This window comes from Sciurus carolinensis, chromosome 6 (assembly GCF_902686445.1).
Source record: "Sciurus carolinensis chromosome 6, mSciCar1.2, whole genome shotgun sequence".
Taxonomy (NCBI): Eukaryota; Metazoa; Chordata; class Mammalia; order Rodentia; family Sciuridae; genus Sciurus; species Sciurus carolinensis.
In genome coordinates, this window is record NC_062218.1 from 116,140,985 (window position 1) to 116,165,511 (window position 24,527).

Sequence of the window (24,527 nt, forward strand, 5' to 3'; positions counted from 1 at the left end):
ATTTAGTACTGTTACTTTTGTGATAAACAATAATATCCCCAGGTGTGCACAGCCCTCAGCTCTTGGTGCTTTACAAGACACTGAAAACATGACTTGATTACATTTAATTTGATTCTAATTAAAAAGCACTTAAGAAGTTTCTATTGAATTAGATTACACTGAATGTTTCTATAGAAGACACTTCATTATCTGAGGGAGCTTTAATTTAAAATGATCACAGAGAGTGAAAAACACTGTTCATTTTAATAAAATGGGCTTAATTCCATATTATTTCACAAGCTCATGCTGTTGATTTTGGTTTATTAAATAGATGCACAGGAACACTGCAAAAACGCTTAGAATACTGAGTATCTCATTCACAGTTCACCAAGAGAACACTGGCCACACAGCTTTTAAGTCTGAACAGCCAGAAATGCTGTGGGGAAAAATTATTTGAATAAAAACAAGGAGAGTGTACCAAGATACTGAAGTGAGAATACTGCCTTTTTACTGAATTTTAAAGCAGTGAATTTTCCAATTAACTAAAAACAAAAATGAACTTCTGCTTATTAGGCAACAATAGCCAAGTATGCAAGGTGCCACCAAGCTCCTCTAGTTTTTGTGAAATGCAACATTTCCCTTTTTAAACAAAGAACCATCTTGACATTCAATTATTCACAATTGGAACAAAAATCAGGACCTTTTTTGGTCTTCCCGACACTGTCAACCATTTTCAAAAGTGTTATTATTTTACAAGCCCCAGTTTGTGTTAGTTTCAAAAGAGGGAAATGACGATTAAAAGCAAATGTCCTCAAGTCAGTTATTCCACACTAAGCATAAACTGCATGGCTCCCTTTCATTGGCCAGAGCCTGCAGACACATTTGGCACACCCATCGCTGATATTTCAGGAATAAAGGCAACTTTGTGGTTTGTGGTTAGTGATTAAGCACCCAGTGAACTTGTTGTGTGTGTTCCTATAGAGGAAAATCCACAGCGTTTTGAGCATCTTACGCTTGTAACAATGTCTTTATTATGCCTTCCAGAATTAATTGACCTAAAACCCAGTGACTCTACGATATATCTATTGGATAATTAGAACTCTAAGGACCAACAAATAAAACACATTATTGACTCTTAGATCTTCAGTCAAACAAATATTTTACAGCTACAATTTGCAAAAATTACTTCCTTTTAAATTGGCATCGTATCAAAATCTGTGCTACTGATCTGAAGCATATCAGTACTATCAATACTCTCTCCAAAATTAGGATTAAAGTCCAAAAACAATGCTATAATGTTTAACACAACCTGCTCTTATTCTCACAAGCTCACTTAACATGGGTCCCATCTGAAGACAAGTAAAACTTCATAATTGTAAGCTTCTTTGGAAGTCGGCTTGACCTTGAGTCCAAGAACAGCAGGGTGGGGGGAATAGTGACCTGGTTTAGTGACCAGTAGCTATAGATACCAGAGAATGTGCTTGTTGTCAATGATCATTGCTGAAATCTGTCTATACCACACTGGAACAATCAATTTTGTAAATGATTGCAATAATCAAGGAAATTGCCTAATTTATAAATCCTTGCATACAGCATTTTAATGGATTCCTCCATTTTAATGCTGATGCCTTCAGAGCTAAATGAATTGTTGTCTAGGCTGTCATTACACAAAATGATAAAAACATTCCGTCTGGTGGAGAAAACACATCTCATGGATATTCAGGCCCTCAACCCATAATCATTCATTAGTGACTTCCATGAGAGTTTCACACTGCTGAGTTTCAGAAGGAGCAAAAGAGTGGGCATGTTTGGCCTGAATCTCTGTGGAAATTCCTGTTGTAGCTTTGCAATTTGAACAAATCACCTTGCAATGAACTTTAATGCACTGGATACCTCACCTAGTTCTGACAGCCCCATATCATAAAAGGAGAATTTTCCCCTCTCCTTTTTGTCTAATGCTGTGCCATTTTTTACCACCAAGCCTCAGAGTCAGCACGCTCAGCCACTCTGAACCGCCAGATCATGAATCACACCAACGTGGACGATGCTGATGTGCTAAAGCAAACGTGTGATGTCCCAATCCTTGTGCTCTTGCTACCAGGTAAATCTACAGAGTCTACCTGGAAACCAGGCTGCACACTTAGCTCTTTCCCTAAGCCCGCCACACGTAGATTGCTCTTCTCACTTAAACGTTGGCCAATTGATTCCAGCCAATAGTGTGCTGTCAGTACTTTACTTACTGCTCAATCTCACTAACCTGACATTTATGGTGCACTGATTGGCCTCTGTCAGTGGTACTGGTTGTAAATTCACTTTGAAAAGCTTTGTGTTAACAGCCTTCAACCAGGCTCCAAGAAGAGTACGAACAGGCAGCCTGACAATTGCTCGACCTCCTGCCCTTATTACAGTGAGTAAATCAGGGTTTGAGCCATTAGGCTGGAGCCTGGGGCCTACACAAAAAGGATTGACATGACTAAAGGTCAACCTCTGTCACACATGTGTAACAATTTGGATAATGGAATTCTGTAACTTATCTGAGCGAGGTGGCAAATGCTTACAAGGAAAAGTATATTCTGCTTTGGCTTCTGCTGCTTTTATGCTGAATACTTATAGCAGAGTCTGTATTTCTTGTGTAAATACACAAGCAACATTTGAACTCATGAAGTCTTGGAGTACATATGATAATAGAAGAGGGAGAGAGAGAGAGAGAATGAATGAATATGAATGAATGCAGGTTCATAGTCCTTCTATACACAGCTGCCTTTAAAATAGCAAAACATTTTCTCTACATTACCAGTGTATCGCATCCATCCCCTGAAAAGAGAGGACTCTGATATTGTGGGCAGGGATCTGCAGTTAATAATAGGTAATTTTTCATATTCAATAAAAACAATGTTTAATCCTTAAAATTATACTAAAACTATAAATGATTCTGGTGTAACAATAGATTTTCTCAAATAATTAAAGCTTCCTTGGGTTGGAGGTATGGCTTAGTGATCTGGTGCTTCCCTTTCACAAGACCCTAGTTTTGGGCAAAAATTGGTTAATTAACATTAACATTGAAAACAGTTTTGTGGGAATTTCATTGTTGTTTATTTTTAGAAAACGGCCTTCATTTTCACAATGAAATAAGGCTACCCACAGTTTTCTAGGGACCAACCACCACAACCACATTTCCATAAGATCACTTGCTGCCATACAGTGATCAGGTTAGGGCAGATTTCATCTACCCAGTAACTTCCAAGATTCTGATTTTACTTTCTACCTCCTACTTTTAAGGCAATCGGAAAAATTTTTAAATTACATGATGGAATAAAATATGCAGTTAAGAACCAAGAAATTCTTGTGAATTATTTCCTTCACAGAGTCAAAATGCTACCAATTTTTAAAAAGCAAATTGTAAACAATGAGAAAATAGTCCTATGGATACAGCACACACCAGTTGTTTTAAACTATTGCAACAAATGCACTATAGTGTCACACGCAGGTTTGGAGGAAACCTCACTAATGTGGGAATTTCCAAATGGCTGCTACAGTTTTCTCTTCCAAAGCAGACTCAATTTGAGACTCAGAAAACCAAAGGTGGCACTGTGTGTGCAGCATGATATATAAACCAAAAGGATCAGGACTTTAAATGAACCTTTTCAAAGGCAACTTAAAGTACCAAGTTTTGATTTTTAACACAATGCTGGAAACCATTCCAAGAGGCAGCAGATGGTTTTACAGTTTCTGTAAAACTACAAAATGCTCACCCTCTATCAAATGGGCAGCACTATAAAAGACAACTTCAAATCAAATGAGGCAAAGCCAGAGAGAGACACCAGCTGTTACTCTGGCATAATTTAAAACATTATGATGGTTATTTTTAAGGAGAAATTATTTGAACTTCACAAAATTGACATATTCAAAACCAAGATGACAGTATATTAAATGACAAATTGCTGAGAAACATAATTTTTACTTCAATATAACTGTGACAGTCACATAATTCTATCCCCTGGTGTTTCAGTAAATCGGGTCAAAATGAGCCGAAGTCTATAAAGCAAAACGTGGCGTATATAATTACAATACTATCACTGGAACAATATTTAAATGATTTTAATTTAATTTAAGATGATTAATTTGAAATTTTTTTCAATATCTAAATATATACAAGCGGGTACAGTACTGTATATATGGAATTGGGTCATTTATAAAAACATATATAACACATTTAAAAACATGAAATCAATTCATTTCCTTCTAGTGCCAATTACTTATGATGGTTTTGAAATACAAACATTTAGCGATGTGTAATATATTTTTAATATTGGTTTTCATTAATATATATTGACCTTATAAGCTACACGGTAATGATGAAAAATTTGCTTAAAAGCAAAACTCTTATTAAATCTACAATATTATGGCACAAAATCAAACCACAAAAAGGCCTATATTATGTTATCCTCTTTGATTTTCTAAGGAAAAATAGTGAAGGTTTCCACATAGTAGAAATGAAAATGACACACTCAAATTTACTCAGGCAAAGAGAAGACAGGTCCTGTAAAATTCAATCCCTTTCTACTACATTGACTGTAATCCTAACAAGTCACTACATTATCTCAATCAGAAAAATATTTTTAGGTTGAAAACAAGTACAATTCATTTTGTCACTGTTGCTCAAGTTTCCTGTTAAATCAGACTTTGAGTTGAAAGGTCTGAGTAATTGTAGTCTATCTTAAATTGCAACTTTATTTTAAACTTCTGTATTTTATTCCAGTAGAATTCTAAGTATATACTGTGTACATTCCTAAGGTCTAGTCATATTAAATTCTGATGTTAAGCAGAAAGGGGAAACCATGTGCAACTAGATTAATTTATCTCAAGGGGAAAGGGGCACATTAATAATTGAGATAATGTTTTCATAAATGTTGGACTAAAATGTGCCTCTTCACTTCTTTATTAGAAAACACATTAGGAGAAAATTATTTCACTCTCATCTATAAGGCCTAATTACTGAGAAAGATTCTATTTTCTTAGAAAAACATTCAGAAATACTTTCCCCCAATACTTCCAAATAAGTAGAAATGTATTATGCATTAAAGACTCATTGGAATAAATGTACATAAGCAAGGTAGTTGTTTAATGCCCTCTGTAATGTTTTTGTTTTAAAGTATATGAATTTACTATTTTTAAGAACACATTAAAATTTTGATTCTAAAGTAAACTGGTCAAAAAATAACTAATACAGCTTTTAGTTTGCTGATCTTCTTAAACTACAAAAAATTACCTTTGAATGATTGCTTTAAAAAGAAAAGGAAGGTGGAAAGGAAAGAGGAGGAGAAGAAAAAGAAAATCTCTTGGAATTTCCCATAAACACTTGAAAGATTCAAAACATATTGAATAGAATGATATTTAACTTTCTTTAAATTTCTGTATTTTTAAAAAGTTGGATTATACACACAAAAAATTAACTAAAAAATGATAGCATGCTTACAAACCAATCAAATCCTTCGTGTCTGATATATATATTAAATATTAAAAAGTCATTTTTCTACAAAGGGAATAGAGTTTTTAGTGATTAAACAAAGGGAGTAACTAAGGTGAATCTGATTGTTTCTGTAACAAGCCTTCACATGTACTAATAAAGTACAACCACACTAAAAACAATGAACTGTAAACTGAAACAAAAATCCATCATCTACTTGGAAACAGTGACAGGAAAAGATTAGCAATCCATTTATTGTACTGAAATAAAGATAAGTAACCCTGGTAAGCTCTATCAGGACCTGAGTATTGAACTCTAAATATAAAGGTATTTCTTCATCAGCAAAAGACTTGAAAAAATGTGAGGCACAGAAATGATTACAGTTATGAAATAGTCACCATTCGACTGATTTTAATGTTTTAAAAATCTGTTTTATGTCAATCTGATATTCTGGAAGATATCTGGAAGGATATATTTTAAAATAGATAATTATTATATGAGTCATTAAACACTATAGCCAAATATTTCCTACAGTGTATTTCAGTTATTGATTCTTTGTACTATAAATAACATATAATGATTAAAAATTTTTCATAATAGCTGGACATGGCCTGTAATCCCAGCTACCTGGGAGACTGAGACAGGAGGATCGAAAGTTCAAGGCCAGCCTCAGCAACTTAGCAAGAACTTGCCTCTCAAAATAAAGAATAAGAAAAGATTGCAGATGTAGCTCAGTGGTAGACTGCCTGCCTAGAATGTACAAGGCCCTGGATTCAAAGCCCAGAAGTTAATTTTTTCACGACATAATTTAGGTTTAAAAGGAAATTTAAGGAATGAGCCAACAGTTAGAATCTTCTGTCATAAATGTACCTTAAAATAGTCATGTGTCATAAATCATGATGCTTAAAATTAAAATGAATTTGTACTTCATATCTTAAAAAGTAATTGTGCTAATAAATCTGAAATATATTTTTTAAAGTGTTGTATCTTACAAAAAGACATTGGCACTACATAACCTGGCCCCAGTTAGTTGCGTTTTTTTAATGAAGTCCCAGAAGACATTTTACATAGCTGAAGTCTTAATAGGCCTTCAATCCCCCAAAAGTATATTATTCTAACTATTGTACAAATGATAAAAATAAATACATTAATTACGTCCTGAATTTAGGATAGGGGCCTTTATATTATTCAGGCATACATCAAGTCTTTCTTATAACACAAAACCAACTCTATATGTCCTCCTGAAGCACTCAACTCACCCCAAACAATAGGAAAGACTTATTTTATATCTACAGAAGCCTCAAGAAAGAGAAGAAAGTGGACTAAATTCCTCAGTCTCTGTAATCTCTGGTCTACAATAGAAGTTTAACTTTATCAGGTACAAGTAAAGGTATCAAACAAAGGTCCCAATGTTTATAGTATTAATATATACTATTACATTTTATATCATAGTGGCCCCCTGTCAATATTCCAATCATTCAAAGTCTTCTAGAAAAAAAGAGTAACTATGTGATCTTTTTATTCACATTTATGGTTTTGTCCTCTGCAGCCTAAAAATGGGCATTTGAGGGCAATATACTAGTGCTCAGTTTAACATTTTCAGATAGAACAAATCTGTAGCACTGAACAACTATTTTATGACCTCCCCAGAAAAGTATTGGCAGACCCTTAATTCTAGGATACTACTGTTCCTAATAACACCACTGGAACCTGAAAAGTGCTTGAAAGTGTTTTATAAACTTTAAACCACATTGGAGGTTATAGCTAAGTAGTCATAAACAAACAAACAAAAACCAACCAGAAAATGATTCAAAACCAGATGCTTTGATTATGTCCCAGTGTTCAGTTTTCCTATGCCAAAGCTCTAACTTCTAAACTACCCAAGGGTATCTACATACCAAGCCATTTTCTCCTGCTCTGTTTTATAAATTAGTTTCTTAAAAACAAACAAACAAAAAAAGCCCCATTTGATGACGTAAATATGCCCATCTCCATCTCCCCTACCTAAGGAATCCTTTCCTGAAAGATGGAAAGGGTATAATTGTTTTCCAGCAACAGTTCAGGAGTGAAGTGGAACCTTGGGGAGCTGGGTGCAAGGCTCTGGGGAATAACTGTGGGGAAGGTAGCCCATGGGCTGCCGTATCCTCACATTGGGCTCATACATTCAGTTCCTCCTCCATCCAAGGGAGCTTTGCAAATACAGGCCTCAACACCCCAATCCCAATAGTCATGTGAAGTTTCTGTACACCAAGATTGTTTTTCATAACACTGTCTCCAGGATGCTGTATCTCTAGGACTTGATACAGTACTGGCCAGAGTAGGGGTTCAGCAAACATTTGAGTGGATTATTGAGTCCCATGAGTTTTATTTAGTGACTGTGAGGCGTCTCACAGTAAAAGTGATCATGTTGACAAGTCACTGAACCAAGTGTTGCAGAAATATTCCATTACTGGAACTCTGAGGCCCATGTCAATTTGGCACTTGGTAATTAAGAAGCTTTCTTTTCTGACTGTTTCTATTTCGTTATTTCACCTGGCTACAGTCAGATTTACATATTAATTAGTGTTATGATTTACAGCATCTTTTATTTCATAAATAACTTTACATAAGTGAAAGTGGCTAAAATCAGTTGGCGATTTCCTAATGATAATTGTCTATCTCTTCAAGAGTGGACCTCAATAATCAACCAGTAAGCCCTGGGAGAAATCTTAGTTTAACATTTTTCAGATAAGTTATTTTTAAATAATAGCATCAGGTATTGGGTTCTTTTTAAAAAGTGCTCAGAGTTCCCCCCATATTTTGATTTTCCTTTTTTTTAAAAAAAAAATTGTAAAATTTCACTTTTTCAGAAAAGAAGCGAAATTTGTCATTTTTAAATTTACAACTATAAAAGTGCTGGGGCACTTTGAAAGTTTTGAAATATTTTGGTCTCTCATTCAGCATACACAGAGAAAATAAACCTGACTTAATCCACCTCCCCTCCTCTTTATGTTGATGTTTCTTCCTGCCCTGGGCCCAGAAACAATGAAAGAGCTTAAATGGGACATAAAAGTCACCCCAAAGTCCAATGCCTCTGCTCCATCTCCTCAGCTGTTTTCTTTTTCTCAAGATTCAGAGACACCAATGGTCAAAACCATCCCAGCTGGAACAGAAGCAGGTTAAGGTGGCTCTGTTTACAGAAACAAGTAGACCTTGGGGGATAATTTGACATTGTGCCAGACCCTGCTCTGCTAGCCTCCTTACCAAAGGTGCTTCAAACGTCAGACCAGGTATTTTGTACAGATCAGGGAAATCTATTGTCCACTACCCTCTTGGAGCCAAGGGAGGCTCTTCTGAGGTTGCCACCCGCTAAGGACCAGGCTCTGTGCTGGCCCAGGTTCCGGATCGGTGGTAAGGTGCTCAGGAGTGGGCCGCCACTTACCTCCCAGAGATGCTGCGTGTTCCTCACCGCGCCCGCCTGCACCTTCTCCGGGGGCAGGAGCACGCCCTGGAAGGGCCCAATCCAGGTACCCTGCTGTATCCTCTGCGCCGCGCAGATGCCATACGCCAGGCCCGGCACGGTGCTGGTGCACAAGCACACTTCCCGTGGCAGGTCCCGAAGCCACTCAGGCAGCTCGGGTGGAGGTGCGGCGGCCGCGGCGCTGCTGGTGCCCACGAGCCGGCGCAGCGAGTGCAGCGGGCCGTGCATGGGGCACTCGCCGTTGCGGTTGTCCGCGCACATATCGCAACCTGCGGGAGACACGCGGGAGAGAAGAAAGAAGAGGATTAACCTGGTATCTGGGGCGGCTATCAGCTGATAATAGCATCTGCGACCGCCAGGGTCAGCCACCTGTTGGGGAGGTGACGCCATGGGGACGCCGAAGCTACTAGGAGTGGGTGAGACTAGTCCGAGTCACTGCCTTAGAATTCCAGCACCCAAATCTGCCTGGTTGGGACCCTGGGATCCCCCCAAACGCCTTCCGGGCTGGATGAGGATAACATCTTCGCGCTCTGCACAGAACCCAATGTCCAAGGCCTCTCCTCCCGATTTTGACCTCTCGGCATTTCTCCCTCAGTCTCTCTGACTCTTCCCTTCTCTCTCTCACCCGAGCTGGGTCCAGAGGATTCTCTCTATCCGGTGTTTCAAGAAGTGTTTACCGTCGTACCCGCCACCCAAAGTCCGTGTTTTGTCCAATCTGATATCTCAGAGATTCTACATTGGTCTTCTGAGATTTGGTTTTCCTCTTTTTACAATTTGAGGACACCTTTTAAAATCACCAAGGCAGGTGGGCAACAAACATCGCGAATTCACAAACGCCTGCGCTCCAGGGCAGAGCCCGCCTGGGACAGGTTGAAGCTCAGGTCCCAGCCCCTGGTGACTATGAGAACCTGGGCACTAGTCTCTGACTTCCCTGCGATGGCCCACTCCAGGGATTCCAGTCAGGAAGGGACGAGTGAGGACTGGGGGACTTGTTCTGGGGAGTTAAGTGTGTCTGTGCTTGCGCACAAGCTCTTTCCGAAGCCGAAATGGAGTAAATTTAATAATGATCATAGTAATAGTTCAATGGAGAGGCCCAACTCCTGACCCCTACGACTGATCCTGAGGCGAAATGCGATTATCTTTTGCTGTAAAGTGAATGAAACTGTTGCTGAAGCTGTCCCTCTCCGACTTTCGCCGGAACAACCAGAGAGCACAAGGGGACCTCCACCCTTCAGCGGGCTGGTCAAGAGCACCCAGTGTCCCTCTACTAGAGCTAGGTGGGAAGGGGCCAGGCAGCCCGGGGAAGGCAGGGAAAGCGACCGCGCTGTCGGATCGCAGTGCCCTCCGGGTTATTAATGGGCCTGACGGAGCCGCGGTGTCTGCGCCCCGGCGCGGCAGGCCTGCCCAGAGGAGGCAGCCTCGGCGCCCGCCGGCGCGACCGGGTCTCCCAGGCCCAGCCTCCCTGGGGAGCCTAGGCGTCCTCATGCAACGCAGTCTGGACTGGTAGAGATGGTGAGAGGCAGGCACCAACAGATGTACTGGTGCTGGGACAGCGGCTCTCAAGGCCTCAGGGCACCTGCGCTGGGCCTTTGTCACAGGTAAGCCTGATGGATCACCTGGGTGTGTCACTGTGCTGAAACACTCTAAGAACTTATAATAAAGTGTATTGATGAGAAAATTCTCAAGAAGGAACAGGGAATCACAATCCAGTATGGTGAGCAAACCTGCCACTAACCATCCATATCAGGCTAGGATTGACTATGTAAGCATCCTATCTCTGTGGAGAGGACTCCAACCAGCTGTTCTTCCCCCTCCACTTTTCCCCAGATAGCCCAAGGAATGAGGGAATACTCTGAATGCAACTTCTTGGAGGTATCCCCAGGTCTCTCAGGTGAGAAGCAACCACCTGTTTCAGCAGGCGGTAAAGTTTCTGAGCCTCCCTTAACACAAAGGTTTCCCTTTGTCAGTGACATAGCTAATGTTAAAACTGTTAAAGCTACACTTTTGAACCAAGGGCCCAGACAGAAGTGGACAAACACTTATCCATATATCAGCTCCTCCAAAACACAAATACTTCACCCATCCTCTCAAGTTTTTGATAGTGAAAATAAAATTTTAACAATGTGGGAATGGAAAAAAAAAAGGCAATAAATACTCACTACTACTGAGTGCCTACTATGTTTCATGCATGTATCTTGAGCCACACTACCACTATAGTATCTAAGTACCATGATTACCATTTTGCAGATGAGTCAAATGAGGCATCACCAGAACTGCAAGTTGACCAAGGACTAAGAAGCTAGAAGGTGCCAGAAAAGATTCCCAGTTGGGTCTACCTGACTCCAAAGACTTCAAACCAGAGATTCAAGAAGACTAATGAAAGTTAGGAGAATTTTATACCCCAAATTGTGAATCAATCAATGGAATTGAAATATTTCACTGAAGTAACTATTTGGGGGGTGGGTCACAAAACTGCTGTAGCATGGTTAAGTTACATAGATTTCTCTCTTTCCCACACTTTTAGATATGGGGAAACTGAAGTAAAATGATGAATAGGAAAGTAAATAGCTAATGTCCATAATTTTGAATGTTAGTGTCTGACTTTGGAGATGGCCTTTCAGCACCTCGCAAAATTAGTTTAAAACAAATGACAATAAGCAAAGGCAATATGCCCATGAAAATAAATATAAATCACCCCCAGAGAGTTGCTTAACTGTTTTTGTTTTTGTTCCTGGTTGACTCAATGAAGCAAAGGGCAAGAAGAAAATCATACCCCTAATAGCCTTTACAAGAGATCTATCAACTTCCAACATCTCCACATGTAAAGTTGTATCAATTAAATCAGTAATAAAATAAGGAGCAATGAACTCCAGCCACTACCTCCACCACAGACAAGAAGCACACTTATAATATTTGTAAGGAATGACAATAAAACTAAAGTTAAGTTCTTTTTCCAAGAAGTCCTCTAAAGCCCTCTCTTCAACTTAAGTCTCATGAAAAAAACTTAATAGTAGCATTTTGTAGAATACTGAAAACCCCAAGCTCCCCCAATACCTAAAAGACCACTTGTACATTGTCCACTGTAAAGTACTGTTCCAATCCATTTTAATGAAGCCACCCAACATGAGTCTTGATTTGTAAACCGCTTTGAGCTTTATCAAAATATTCTGCCAGAAAAGTTGAATTGCCATCAACTATGTTGTATTCTAATGTTTTTAATACACAAGATCTATCTAAAAGCATTTTACTTCTTATTTCTTAGAATCCCAGAGGAGCTTGATGAAGTTAAACTAAGTAACTTACTTCTCAGGGTTGATAAATATGTCACAAGTTGACAAATATTTTAGTGTTTTCTAGCCAGCCAGCCATAAACACCTACATGAAAAGATTTGACAGAGAAGAAGGTTAGATCCCCAAACTACTTGTAAGTCTATATACAACATAATATATTATATATCACCATTATAAATATGCACTTATACACATAGATACACATTCACATTACACACAGCATTTCAATCCAAGCAATACATAATACAAATCCAGTTGCATTCATAAGGAGAAGACAAATAAATATTCCCACTTTCAAAATCAGAGATGGAGTTTTTGTACAGGTTCATGATTATTATTCATAAAAATTTCAATATGTATGAAATTTTCATATTCTCCAAGAGTCTTTGAAACCTCGTTTAATTTAGCATTAGGGAGTATAAATGATCATGGTCCCTTTTCCATCTTAATCTGTCTATGGGTCCCTGATTCAGGAAAGGGTCCATCATTAGGTTGCAGACTTGTTCACCTACTGACTTCAGAAGGCCTGACCAAGTCAAGTGGAGAACAGACTTTCACTCTTCCTTTTACATCCTTATTGTGTGGGTTTTTTTTTTTTTTTTACAAGTGTATTTACTTTTTATCATTTTCATTTTAAATGAATCTATATTAAGGTAAAGAGGGCCAAGCAGGCCATGGTTTTCTTCTCTGGAATTTCATTTCTCCTTCTAGGAAAGGGGAAACATAAAACATAAAACGCTCCAGGACTTTTGGTGTATGGAGAGGCCCAAAGGTACGTGTGGGCATAGGCAAAACCAGGGAGCGCCCGCCGCGCCAAACCTCTCCTTAAAGCCTCTCTAATGCCTCTGCCAGATTTTACTAAGCTCTGGTAGGGGAACCAAGGAGCGGAGAGATGAAAAGCCTGCTTTCCCGCCTGGGCGGGGGTTCACGCTCCGGCCGTAAATCCTTCCCGGACCGCTGAGGTTGCAGCCTTCCGCCGGTCCAGCTGAGCCCTAGGGGCCAACGCCCATCGATCTGCGCCCGGCGATGCGACCCCGGGAGTGCCGCCTGCTGGCAGAGCCGCGTGCACCCAAGGAGTAGCAACCGTGGGCAGAGAGATCAAGGCAGCTGGGAACCTTAGCACCAGGGTTGACGCTCCCCAGGCTTCAGACCACACTGCCCTTCTTGCCTTCCCGCATTACAGGCTAGGTGGAATGGAGGTAGTGCAAATGATGGGCACGATAGGCGCCCAGGCCTCGCACCCAAATCTGCGTTTGAAGGCCTTGTCTCGCTTCTGCCCGCGATGGGTCACCAGGCGTGGCCGCTGCCACTCACATTCCGAAGGCCCAGCTGCACCCCGACACCCACCCCGCTCGCCTTTCCAGCGAGCAAGGGTCTTCGAAGGTCCCCGGAGCAGTTCTGGAAGCAGATCCAGAGTCTGAGGAGGGTTAGGAAAGGGGAGGCCACAGAAGGAGGAGTCGATTGTGGTGTGTCCCAGCTGGGCGCCTTGCTAGCTAGCGGAATATCCTCTTGGGGACTCCCTCTCTACTGGAGTTTAAAGCTCCACACCCCGTGAATTGCAGATGTGCTGGGCTTTCTTTGCCCCGCCTGGCTGCCGCCTTGGCCCTGGGACCAAGTGGGAGAAACAAAAAGGGGAGGAAAGAAAAGGGGGAAGGGAGAAAATGTGGATTTTATTTGTCTTCCGATGACTGTATTAATAAATTAAATGGGAGCGCCTGTGTGTGAGGGTGAGAGAATATTGCGCGGAGATAAACCTCGCCGGCCCCTGCCCCTGTGAGGCCGCCATATACAATGCGGAGATGATGAATAGGAGTCGCGAGAGGAGATCGAAGCGGGTCTGGGCTGGCTCACTCTCTCCTACAAAACTATAGGGCAATTAATTGTGGCTTGTCCCCTCATCCTTCATCTCCTGGTGGCACATATCGATGGAGATTACTGCTGATGGACCATTTTATCACCTTAAATAAACAGTCGCCACCTCTTCTAACCTCAATCTAATATATGACTCTATGTTCAGTTTCAGGGCGCTAGATAACGAATGATGTAAAATAGCTAAATCATGTGTGTTACGGGATGGGGCTGGGCCCGCGCACAAAAAGAGAGAAAAGGGAAAAAGAAAAATAGAACAACATAAAAGCCCACACACCGTCTCTGAGCCTCCCTCCCACCCGGGACCAAGTCTGAAATCTAAATCGCCAGCTGGTCACTGACTGCGGAGACGCTGGACGGGAGGAGCACACAGGATGTGACTCGGTGGCACGCAGAGACTACTGATGGGCACTGGCCACTGGATTCGAAGCTCCCCAAAGAGGACTTGGCATTTTCCAACCCGGAGTAGTGCAAGGTCAGATAACCCTCTCCCTTCTTCATTTCTTTCCCAGATCCCATAGCAGGTACCCTAGCAACCAGACAACGGAGTGTTAGTCCCACATTTCCTTCTCTCTCCAGTCCTTGTCCCCAAGCCATCAGCAAGTGTGAAGTTGCCAACAGTGGGGCCTCCGATCCTGTTCCTACACTCGTGCACACACCGCTGTGTTCCCCCACTCTATCCCTTGCGCAGGAGGGTTCCAACAAATCGGAGGGGACAGAGACCCCCCCACAACTGGGGAAAATTAAGTGTGGCTCAACTCTACGTCTAGACACCCAAACGGTGTCTTATTTCCCGCCCCCCCTTTCTGATACTAGGGGAACTTCTTACAAAAGGGTATTAAAAATTAATCGGCTGTGCGGAGAGACGACCTAGGGTCCTACGTACAGACGGCAGGCACGCCCAGTGACGCTACCTTCGAAGAGTAGAGACAAGGTCACGCACAACATACCAACTCCCAGAATCCAAGAAGCAACCACTCTGATGGAGCCTGACCGAAAGGGCTACAGGCAACTTAGCAGCAAATGGGGGTAGTAATACCAAACGCGGAAGAGCGAGCCCCAGCCCCCCTGCGTACTACACGACGCAGCACTTGACTTTTAGGAGAAGCAGCAGAAGCAGCTGAGCATTTAGAGTTTCAGTGGACGGTGTGGTTCAATCACAGAGTAAACTGATGCACGGAGTTAAATAACAGAAACATACTGGAGGAGTTCCCTTGGGTTAACGTGCAGTTTGAGCCATTTTAAAATCTTTTTGTGTGAAATATCTACTTGCTCCTTCACTGTGGCATTTGCCATAGATGGCCACTAAAGTTTCAGGGCAAAACAAGGGTTACTGAGTTCTTTTCTTACAGAGAATGTTGTGTATTGCTGATCCCAGGCAAAAGTTACTCTTCTAAAGGGAAGGGAAAAATAAGGAGGCCCTTTCTTTGCCTAGTAAGAAAAAGAAAATGACGGGACACCCTTTAAAACACAAAGTGACAAAATGAAGCAATGTTGAGTGGCCACTTCACAGATTTCTGTTAGAGGGAAATGGTAAGAAATTAAAAGGGAAACTAGGAAAATTTATCTACACAAGATAAATTAATAGGTGCTTCTCTTCTGCCTCCACCCTGCCTCTCACCACACCCCACCCACGTACAACAGGGGAATGAGGAGAAGCTTTTATTTTCAGTCTTTCAAGTGACCCACACATCAACTTCCCTAACTAACAAGGGAACGTTTCTAGGTTTTGCATTTCTGATTTGTTTAAGCCCCTAGTTAAGTTAAACTCAATCACTTTTAATCTTTGTAAAATACATCCCATATTTTCATGAGTGCCTAAGCTTACTTCTGCGGAGAAGTTCCTAAAATGGGAGGCCTGGTCTTCCAGCATTACTCAGAGCTACATTAGCTTTCTATTTTCTTTCTCAATGGCTCTTTAATTAGTGAGCAACTTTGGGTGTAACTTTAAGAGGACAATCTAACTTCCTTTTTGTTTTTTATTTTTTCCTCCTGCACTCTGAACATTGAAGCAGTCCAACTGACTCAAAAGGAGATACCAGAAGATGAAAACGACAGGAATAATTTAAATAAAATCATAATTCATGTCCTCCAACCAGAAAAGATACCTAGGCAATAAACTGACTCAATAGCCATATATTAATTAGTAATCTATCCTAATTCTTTCTTCCACTAGTCTACATTTCCTCTGGTGAAAATATACTAAATCTCAAACTGTATTGTAAACAATTTAGGGAGTCGGATACACAGGGCTTTTCGGTGTGCTGCTGTTGTCTTTTCCAGCACAGTTAAATTCAGAAAACTCTGCAAGCTTGATGAGGCGTTCTCAACCTACAATGGCTGTAATCCACTTAGCAGAAAGAAATGCCTTTTCTGAAGCATTTATTATTTCTCCCACATTTTAAAAGAAATGCTTTGAAAAGAACACAAGTAAGATATTCATTAGGAAATAAGTATTTTTTGAAATCCATTACAAGAATATGATTTTATATAATGTTCTGAAACTCTGAAACATGAGTTTTCTTAACTACACAGGAAATTAGAATTGAAACTCATATTTTAAACCAGTACTTTACCCTCAGATTGTAGAAAGGAAAAAAAGTAACTACAACTGCTTTGTTGTTGTTGTTGGTAATTATTATCTCTGGTCATCACAGCAATTATCTCCAACCAAGATTAATATGTCTCAATGACTATGCTAACATCCAATGTTTTCCCATCAAACCAACGACTTTGGGAATCCTTTAAATTGCTATAATTCAAGTTATTTTGCTTTTATAACAAATTAAGAAGTTTGTGAAGTGATAGATATTCTTCAAGAAGAAACTTCTTCAAAATAGAATAAACGTAAATACTTATGATCAACTTTTCTCATACAGAAGCCAGATGAAGGAAAGAGATGAAGAAAATAACTGAAATGCTTGTTGATCCTTCAAAACCTATCTTGCTCTCGGTGTGATTTTCTTAGTCTGCTTTAATGTTATCTCCAAAGGTCTCTGGAAGTATATCACTTATCCCAAAGCTTTAGGTGTACATATAGCATAACTTCTGAAATTACCAAGAAGAAATAGATATAAAGCAATTACATATTCATGATTTTCATTAAGAGTTTTGCTTCAAAATCTCAAAATAGAACTGTACTTGCCATAATCATTTGAAAATGTGACTATAGATACCAAGTTAGAAGATTCTTGACGTTTAAATAGGCAATTACCATTTTCTAAGAGGACAGTAACCTTCTTTTGTTAAATTACTGTCACTCTTAACTTCAATAAATTAATAAACTAACAACATGTACAACTGTAATTTCCCTGAAGTCGGGAATTAGCGGGCATTCTTCTTTTCCTCCTTTTCTAATAAATAGTAGACCTATGAATAATGCCTGTCTGCAAGGAGAGACCCATTGTCATCCAGAACCTCTACTCGAGTGAGGCCCCTCCAGCCAGCACTCTCTGAAGGATTCCCGTCAACCCCGAGGCCAGAAAAGGAGCTTGCTTATGCAGTTAACTCCAGATATGAGGTCTATAGAAGTAGAAACAAACGCGGACTTCCACGTTCCCCAGAAAAGCTGAGAGTCCCTCCTTCGTCCAGGCTAAGGCTAGGCTGGGCCAATCCCGGGCACTCCCGTTGCGCGATGCCAGTACCAGCCCGACCCAGAGCACAGTCCGACAGGAGGGCGGAGGTCTGTCTGGCCCGGTTAACCCGCAACTCCGGTCCTAAAAACTTGGGGCTGTGAAGCAGGGATGAATTAAGGAGACAGAGAGAATACCAAGGTACCACCCGATCATCCCGTGTGATTTCCTCCAATGCCAGAAAACTTTTGCTACAGTGATCTGGGAGGCGCCCGACCGCATCTTGGACCAGCACCCCCTACCCGGTGTCACCCTCATCGGACCCGCCTCTCCGACCCGCGCCGGCTCCAGCCGGCGCTGGCGCCACGGGAGAAAGCGCGAAGGCTGCGACTACGTACGGTTGTTGGGGTCGCTGGTGTGCTGGTTGAGCGGGATGATCTCCATGCGCTGCTGGCCATACAGGTAATAGTCCAGCTCCTCGGCGCTGCAGCGGAAGCGCGGGACGCCCCGGCTATCCCCGCTGCTGCCGCCACACTTGGTGGGTCCTGGGCCCGAGACAGTGCCAAGGCACAAGTCTTTTGGGGGTAGTGACTCCGCGGCCACAGCGGCAGCGGCTAGAGGCGCGAACACTGGCAGCTGCGCCACGGGCAGAGCCGAGAGACCCGCCAGCGCGGCGGCGGCGGCGGCTGCAGCGGCAGCAGCGCAGGAGGAGGCAGAAGAGGCTGAGGTGGATGAAGAAGCCGGGGTGGACGAAGCCGAGGAAAGCGAAGCTGGCCGCGGACGCAGGCTGTCCGGAGGAGGCTCGGGGCGCTCTGGCGGCGGCGGTGGCGGCGGCGGCGGCGGAGGCGGCTGCAGGGGCTGAGGCGCGCCCAGGGGACCAGCGGCACCGCTGCCTTTGAGCGGGCCGCCGCCGCCTCCGTGAGGGAAGAGTTGCTGCCAGTGCTGCAGGTAGGCTGGGTCCACTTTGAGGAAGGCCGAGCCGCCGGGATCTCCCGGCTTCAGCATGTCCGACGCCTGGAGCTGGGGGTAGAGCGCAGAGAGGAGGGCGCACGTGAGCCAGACCCCAGGCCTGGGCAAGAGGGGCGGGAGGAGGGCCTCCGGGACCCTGGAACGAGCGCCAGAGCCCCTGGATCCGCTAGCGGCAGCCGGTTTGGCGGCTCCCTGTTCCCTAACTCCGTTGGAGCTCAAAGTTTACTCCCAAGCCGTGGTGCCACGCGTGTAGCTGCGCGCTCCCTACGCTGCCTCCCAGTATTCGGTCTCAGCTCACACCGTGCAAAGCTGGAACCCGGTGAGAGGGCGCTTCCCGGCAGAACTCGGCTGCAGGACGCAGCCCCCGCCCTCAGTCAGCGCCCTGGAGCCGACCCGAGTCGAAGTGGCGCAGCGCATGAGCCGCTTTGGCCTCAGGCGCGGGGAGGCGGGACAGCCTCGCCCCCCGCCCCCAACCTGAGACCTCCAACCTCCCTACCCTTCTAGCCCCAGAGGGACCTCACTTTACCTGAAAACTCAGATCCGCGGCGGGTACGTGCGCGTGCGGGTCTCGGCGAGCGGACTGGATGGTGTGCGTCCCGAGTGCGCTACATGCCCCTGGCAGTGTGGGTGGAGAGCCTTAGAGATCCAGCCGCCCGGAACCCTCCCGGGATGCGAATGAGGAACTTGTAGGCCCGCTGAGGGCGCCGAAGGGCAAGCGGACCCGAGCCGGACGTAGCCGCCGTGGGCTGCTGCGCTTGGCCGCTGTCGCGTCCCGGCTCCTCGGCTCCACTCTGGCAGCCTCTTGCCTGGACACGTGGGTTTTACGACAGCACAAAATACAAGTGTGTGCGTGTGTTTGTGTGTGTTTATGTGTGTGTGTGTGTGTGTGTGTGTGTGTGTGTGTGTGAGAGAGAGAAAGAGAGAGAGAGAGAGAGAGAGAGGGAGAGGGGGAGAGAGAGAGAGAGACAGAGAGAGAGAGAGAGAGAGAGAGAGAGAGAGAGAGAGAGAGAGAGAGAGGGGGGGGGGGGGGGAGAGTGGTGGGGGAGGAGGCGGGAGGCAGTCCAGAACGAAGGGGAGGGGAGAGGGAAGAAGGAAGTTCTAACTCGGCTGGACCCACTTACAGCCCGTGCGCCTCTCTCGCACAAATACCTCCTCTGCCCTCCCAGCCCCCACTTTTTTTGGCGTGACGTCTCCGGCTCGCCTGTTGTTTCTTTCTGTCCATATGTGTTTTCTAGGTGCCGGAGCAGTGCCTTGATCCTGAAAGCAGTGGGAATGCAGAAACCAGAATGCATCTCTGCAGACGTTCGAGTGTTCGCGCCGGAACAAGCGCGCGCCGCGGGGCGAGTAGACCCAGTCCCGGATCGAGTTTGCACTTTATCCCGGCTGGGTTTTTCCTGGAGTGCTGCTGGGTGCCAGAGTCGACTCGCCCGCCAAGCAGCCTCTACCATAAATCCTCTAGGGAGAAAAGTTGGGGGTAGATTGCGCGCTGGAGGGAAACCCTCAGACTGCAGCTGAGCAGCCAACGTGGAGATCTGGAAGGCATAGGATCGAGGGTCTCTACAGAGCAGCTTGTCCTGGCGGGATTCCAGCCTGGCCACGGGGCTGGGAGTCCGCTGCAATGGAGTCTGCATACCCTAGCGCTCAGTCAACTTGCTCTCGGATTGTCTTCCTGGAGGGCTCTCCCCTCTTCTTGCTGGTAGCTGGAGCCAAGTATCCAGAGCTACGTCTAGTAGCACAACTGCTCCTTTGCCTTAAGCTTCCTGGGGAGCTGCCCGAAGGTCAAGTATAGGTTTCTCTTCCCCAAACCTGGACTTGGAGGTGCAGGGTGGGTGCACAGCTCCACCCCCACGTGTCCTCTCCTAGAGCTTTGAACTCCAGTTGCCCTTCCATGCGCGGTCTAGCATCCAGGAATTAGACACTCTCCCCCAGCTTTCCCTGGCATTTGTGGTATAGGGCACAGACGGGCTGTGTGAAATTGACCCACCTAGGCCCTTTCCCATCGCCAGAGTTCAGTCCACACCTCAAAAAGAAAAATTGGCATTTATCTTTCCTCAAACAACCAAATTTATTTAGCACTTGCCACTCGGAACAATTTATAGCCATTCTTTCCTAATTTCTGCTTGTTTCTTTTTCTCTTCCCACCACTCATTTTGTTCGAGCCTGGGAAACGCGCTGTTTAGACTTTGTCCGGGTCTCACGCAGGATGCCCCGATGCTGATTGGAACAGAGTTGGACTGAAAATGTTTTGACTGGCATCGTTATGACAAGGTCATCTGTCATCCCTGGATAGATTGATAGCACCCAAGTCTAAGGCAAACACCACAAGGGAAAACCCACCGCGCTGTGGACCCCCGGGCTAACCAGGCAGTCTTCATAGACTTTAAGACAACTCTTTCGGGAGGAGAAGAAGTTCCAGGCCCACTTTAAATTAATCGGCTCGAAGAATGGCTGCTGGGCCACGGGAGAAAGAGAAAACTCTCTTTCTCACATTCTCCCAGTTCATTGCTGAAAAACCAGGACGTTTCTCTGTTCGCTTCGAGAGGCAGAAAGCTCTGAAGATGGAAGTCCCAACGCAGAGGCAGCGACCCCGCCGCCCACCTTCTTTTTCTTCCCCAAACTGGCTATTTCCAAGCTCTTGGCTGCAGGACTTCAAGTCCCAAAGAATCCTTCCCCGCGTCCTCTCCCGCCAAAAAGGCTCAGGATTTTGAGATGCTAGTTACTACAACTGCTTCGGAGGCCTCAGGACTACTCTCTAGGAAGTTGTTGTTGTTGGGCGTGGTGGTGGTGGTGTGATGTGGTGTGTGTTCTCATAGTAGTAAGATTAGTCGACCGGTTAATGAGAGCGTTGAACCTGCCAGCGCGGTAGGCGCTTCACGTACTTTTAGTCCGCCTAGCAGCCTTGCGAGGAAGGCATTATCATTAACCCACATTACAAATGGGGACCATGAAGGTTCAGAAAGGCCAGGTTGCCTGAGGTCGTGCCACTAATGAGTGACGGAGGCAGATTCAAATACGGGTCAGTGAGGGTGCCAAGTGCATTCTGCTCACCCTCCTCAAATCTCTAGCCACTCCATCGGAAATGATGACAGAGGGAGGGTACCGTAGGAAATGTTTGACTTGCTTCGGGCCAGGGAACAGGCAGAGAAGATAGCGAAGGTTCCGTATCACTATGCCTATGAATGGAGTACCTGACCTGTCAGACTGTAGCTCCATGCTGGGCTCTGCCCAGCCCCAGCGGCCCCAGGCACAGGCATCAAGACTACCGAAGCCTAGGTCCCAGCGGTCATAGGGACCTCGAATGAAGAAGGCAGGCAGAATTCACGCTCGGAAGCTCTGGGAATTAACGAAAAGGCCTGGGGTTGCAGGGGAGTGTTTCGGGAGTCTGGACATCCCTGGCATGTGGCCGGCTGAGGTAGAGGTCAGCGCGGTCCCGGCACTGGGGGCTCACCACTGTGAACAGCGCAGTGAGCGAAACCGCTGAGAGCTCCGCGGCGTTACACGCTTTGCGGAGTTCGCTTCTTCCTCACCCAACTGACCCTTGGACCCACCTGGTCACGGTCACCCCTGCACGTCTGGCGGCGGGGGTCGGGTAGAAAATGAGCCCACCGACCGCAAGAACATGCACCCCTCAAATTCGCTCCCCTCCTCTTCATTACTCACTCACAAGACGGAGGAAACAAATCACTTCGACCACTTAGGAAGCGATCAAACCTTGATAAAAATCCATGCTCCCAAATCGATGGGTGAATATTTGCTGGGAATTTGTTCCAGAGGAATAAATAAGGAGCGTGAGTGTATTAAATGCAAACGGGGGACACGATGGTGTTTTTCTTCATTGATTAATGACCTCTAAAATAAAACAAGTGGGAAGAGCAGTCGGGATCAATAAATTAACTACCCAAATTCATCATTTTCTCGAGCATTTTCCCCCCGAAAATTATCCTTAGGAAACCTATTGTACACTTAGCTGGGCGGGGAAGAATGGAACCAGAGGCCAGAACAGGGAAAGAGTGGCAGGAAGGGGCAGGAAAACAAGATCTGTCCGGGAGACCCTCTATCTGATTTCGTTTGACATACAATTAAAAAGTTTGCCTTTTATATTAATTATTTTTCCTGATGGGGGAGGGGAACAAATGGTTGTTGCCTTTGACAGGACTCCAATAAAGGATTCAGCAGCAGTCCTCTCTGCCCTGGGTGCTCCTGTTTCTAGGTTTAAGGTCACGGGTGGCTGAGTTAATAATTCATTAATATAGACATTTATTCAGAAGGGTTCTCTGAGATCCACTCTCCTTGCCTCCTTCTAGAGATTTATTTTCCTAGGAATTGGAGGGAGGGGGGCAGAATTGGACTGTAGGTGATAGGAGGGAGGTAAGAAGAAAAGGGAAAATGGAAAGTCTGGTTCATCTAGGAGAAATTTTTGCTTAGCCACATTAGTGGACAGGTCCCTTTAGCCTGCCATCCAAAACTTAGCTGAAAATGTGGCAAACAAAATAGGGATGCTGACCCCCAGTGGTTCTTTTTCCTGATTCTACAGACGTTCATTCACTTGGTGAAAAGCTCCTTTCCACCAAGATTTAGGATCTGGGAAAAGTCATCTAACTGAAGATCTAGGAATGCAAGCAAAGGAGGGAAAGTTCTAGAAAGAGATCACCTCCCATGAAGTTTCCAAAGGAGGAGCTTTAAAACTTACCTTGACCTGGAAGGAACTTCCTCTGCTAAAGGCATAGGCAACCTCTAGTGAACCCTTTGCCCCTCAGAAGTGGGACAGTGGGGACATTACAAAACAGTCAGCTTCTCAAGTTCACATTCTAGAGGGATGGAGATGGAAAGTAAACAATAAATGAAAAATTGTTAGAGAGTAATAAATTCTGTGGAAAGCAATTAAAAACAGAAAAGAGGAAAAGAGTGTACATAGTTGGAGGGTGATACTATTGTACGTATATTAGTCAGTGAAGGCTTCTCTTTGAAGAAATTTGAATAGAGACTTGAAGCAAGAGGAAGCCAGTTTTGTGCCCAGAGAGAGGCATCCTTTCCTAACCTATGGCACAGGGACTAAAGCAGTAAAAGGGGCTTCCACTGAAGGACTGTCAAGGCCCTGGCTCCATACAGATTCTGTCTCTCCAGCTATTAGCCACACTTGCTTCCCTTAGGATGCTGTGAGTTATCTGATATCCTTTCAATACATCCATTCACCATTCGCATCAGCTGGAGTCACCTCTATTGCTAGTGACTTAGACTCTGACACCATGACCCACCTCAAACTGTTTGGGATTCAATTTCTTCAAAGGTCATACAAAGGGATAGGATTAATGATGGCTTTCTGTCCTTAGCTTTGTATAAAGTGGCTACCAAATTTGACTTCCCTCTCGACTATACACTTTATTCCCCACTTCCACGATGCTATGCGTCTAAGATGTGAGATGTGTAAAATATATTGAAAAAACTGAAAATGAGAAATTCCACACCATTTATTTTAATCACTGCAGGCTTCCCATTGATCTCTTTGCATCTTCACTTCTTTGTCCTTACTCAGTGACAGAAACAGTGCCAGTCACTGCTGGAAAGAAAGGGCCTGAGGAGTGAGGTGCATGGTGCAGAAGGCACTTTTCAGCTCAGCGCAGGGAAGCATCTCTTCCCTCAGATGACACAGCAGGAGCCTCGCCATTCAATTTAGCTGACACACCCTCCTCTTGAGGGACACCGCAGTTTGTGTTCCCTCAGTTCTCCTGTCACTCTGTACTGGAAAGGCAAGCTCCTCACTTGGCCTGGCCAAAGATGGCCTCTGGAGTGGAGAGACCAAGCTCAGCCTATTTCTGAGCACTATCTTTCATCCTCTGCCAGGACTGTGGCAGACAGCACCTGTTCACTTCACTTGAAATGTGGCAGAACCCTGAGTTCCTTTCACCTTGGTCACCCAACA

General features: G+C 44.4%; 1 protein-coding gene across 1 annotated transcript in view; it reads right to left on the reverse strand.

The window, feature by feature from the left end:
* Prdm6 (PR/SET domain 6) overlaps nt 1-19,500 on the reverse strand; it is a 98,937-nt gene extending 79,437 nt beyond the window's left edge. Inside the window, exons 1-3 of the mRNA XM_047556995.1 lie at nt 19,134-19,500; nt 18,037-18,658; nt 8,868-9,175 (exon numbers count right to left, since the gene is read on the reverse strand). Of these exons, the coding sequence (XP_047412951.1) occupies nt 8,868-9,175; nt 18,037-18,643 (915 nt within the window). The 5' untranslated portion in view covers nt 18,644-18,658; nt 19,134-19,500. The remainder of the gene's footprint in view (nt 1-8,867; nt 9,176-18,036; nt 18,659-19,133) is intronic.
* Between the last annotated feature and the right edge of the window lie 5,027 nt (nt 19,501-24,527).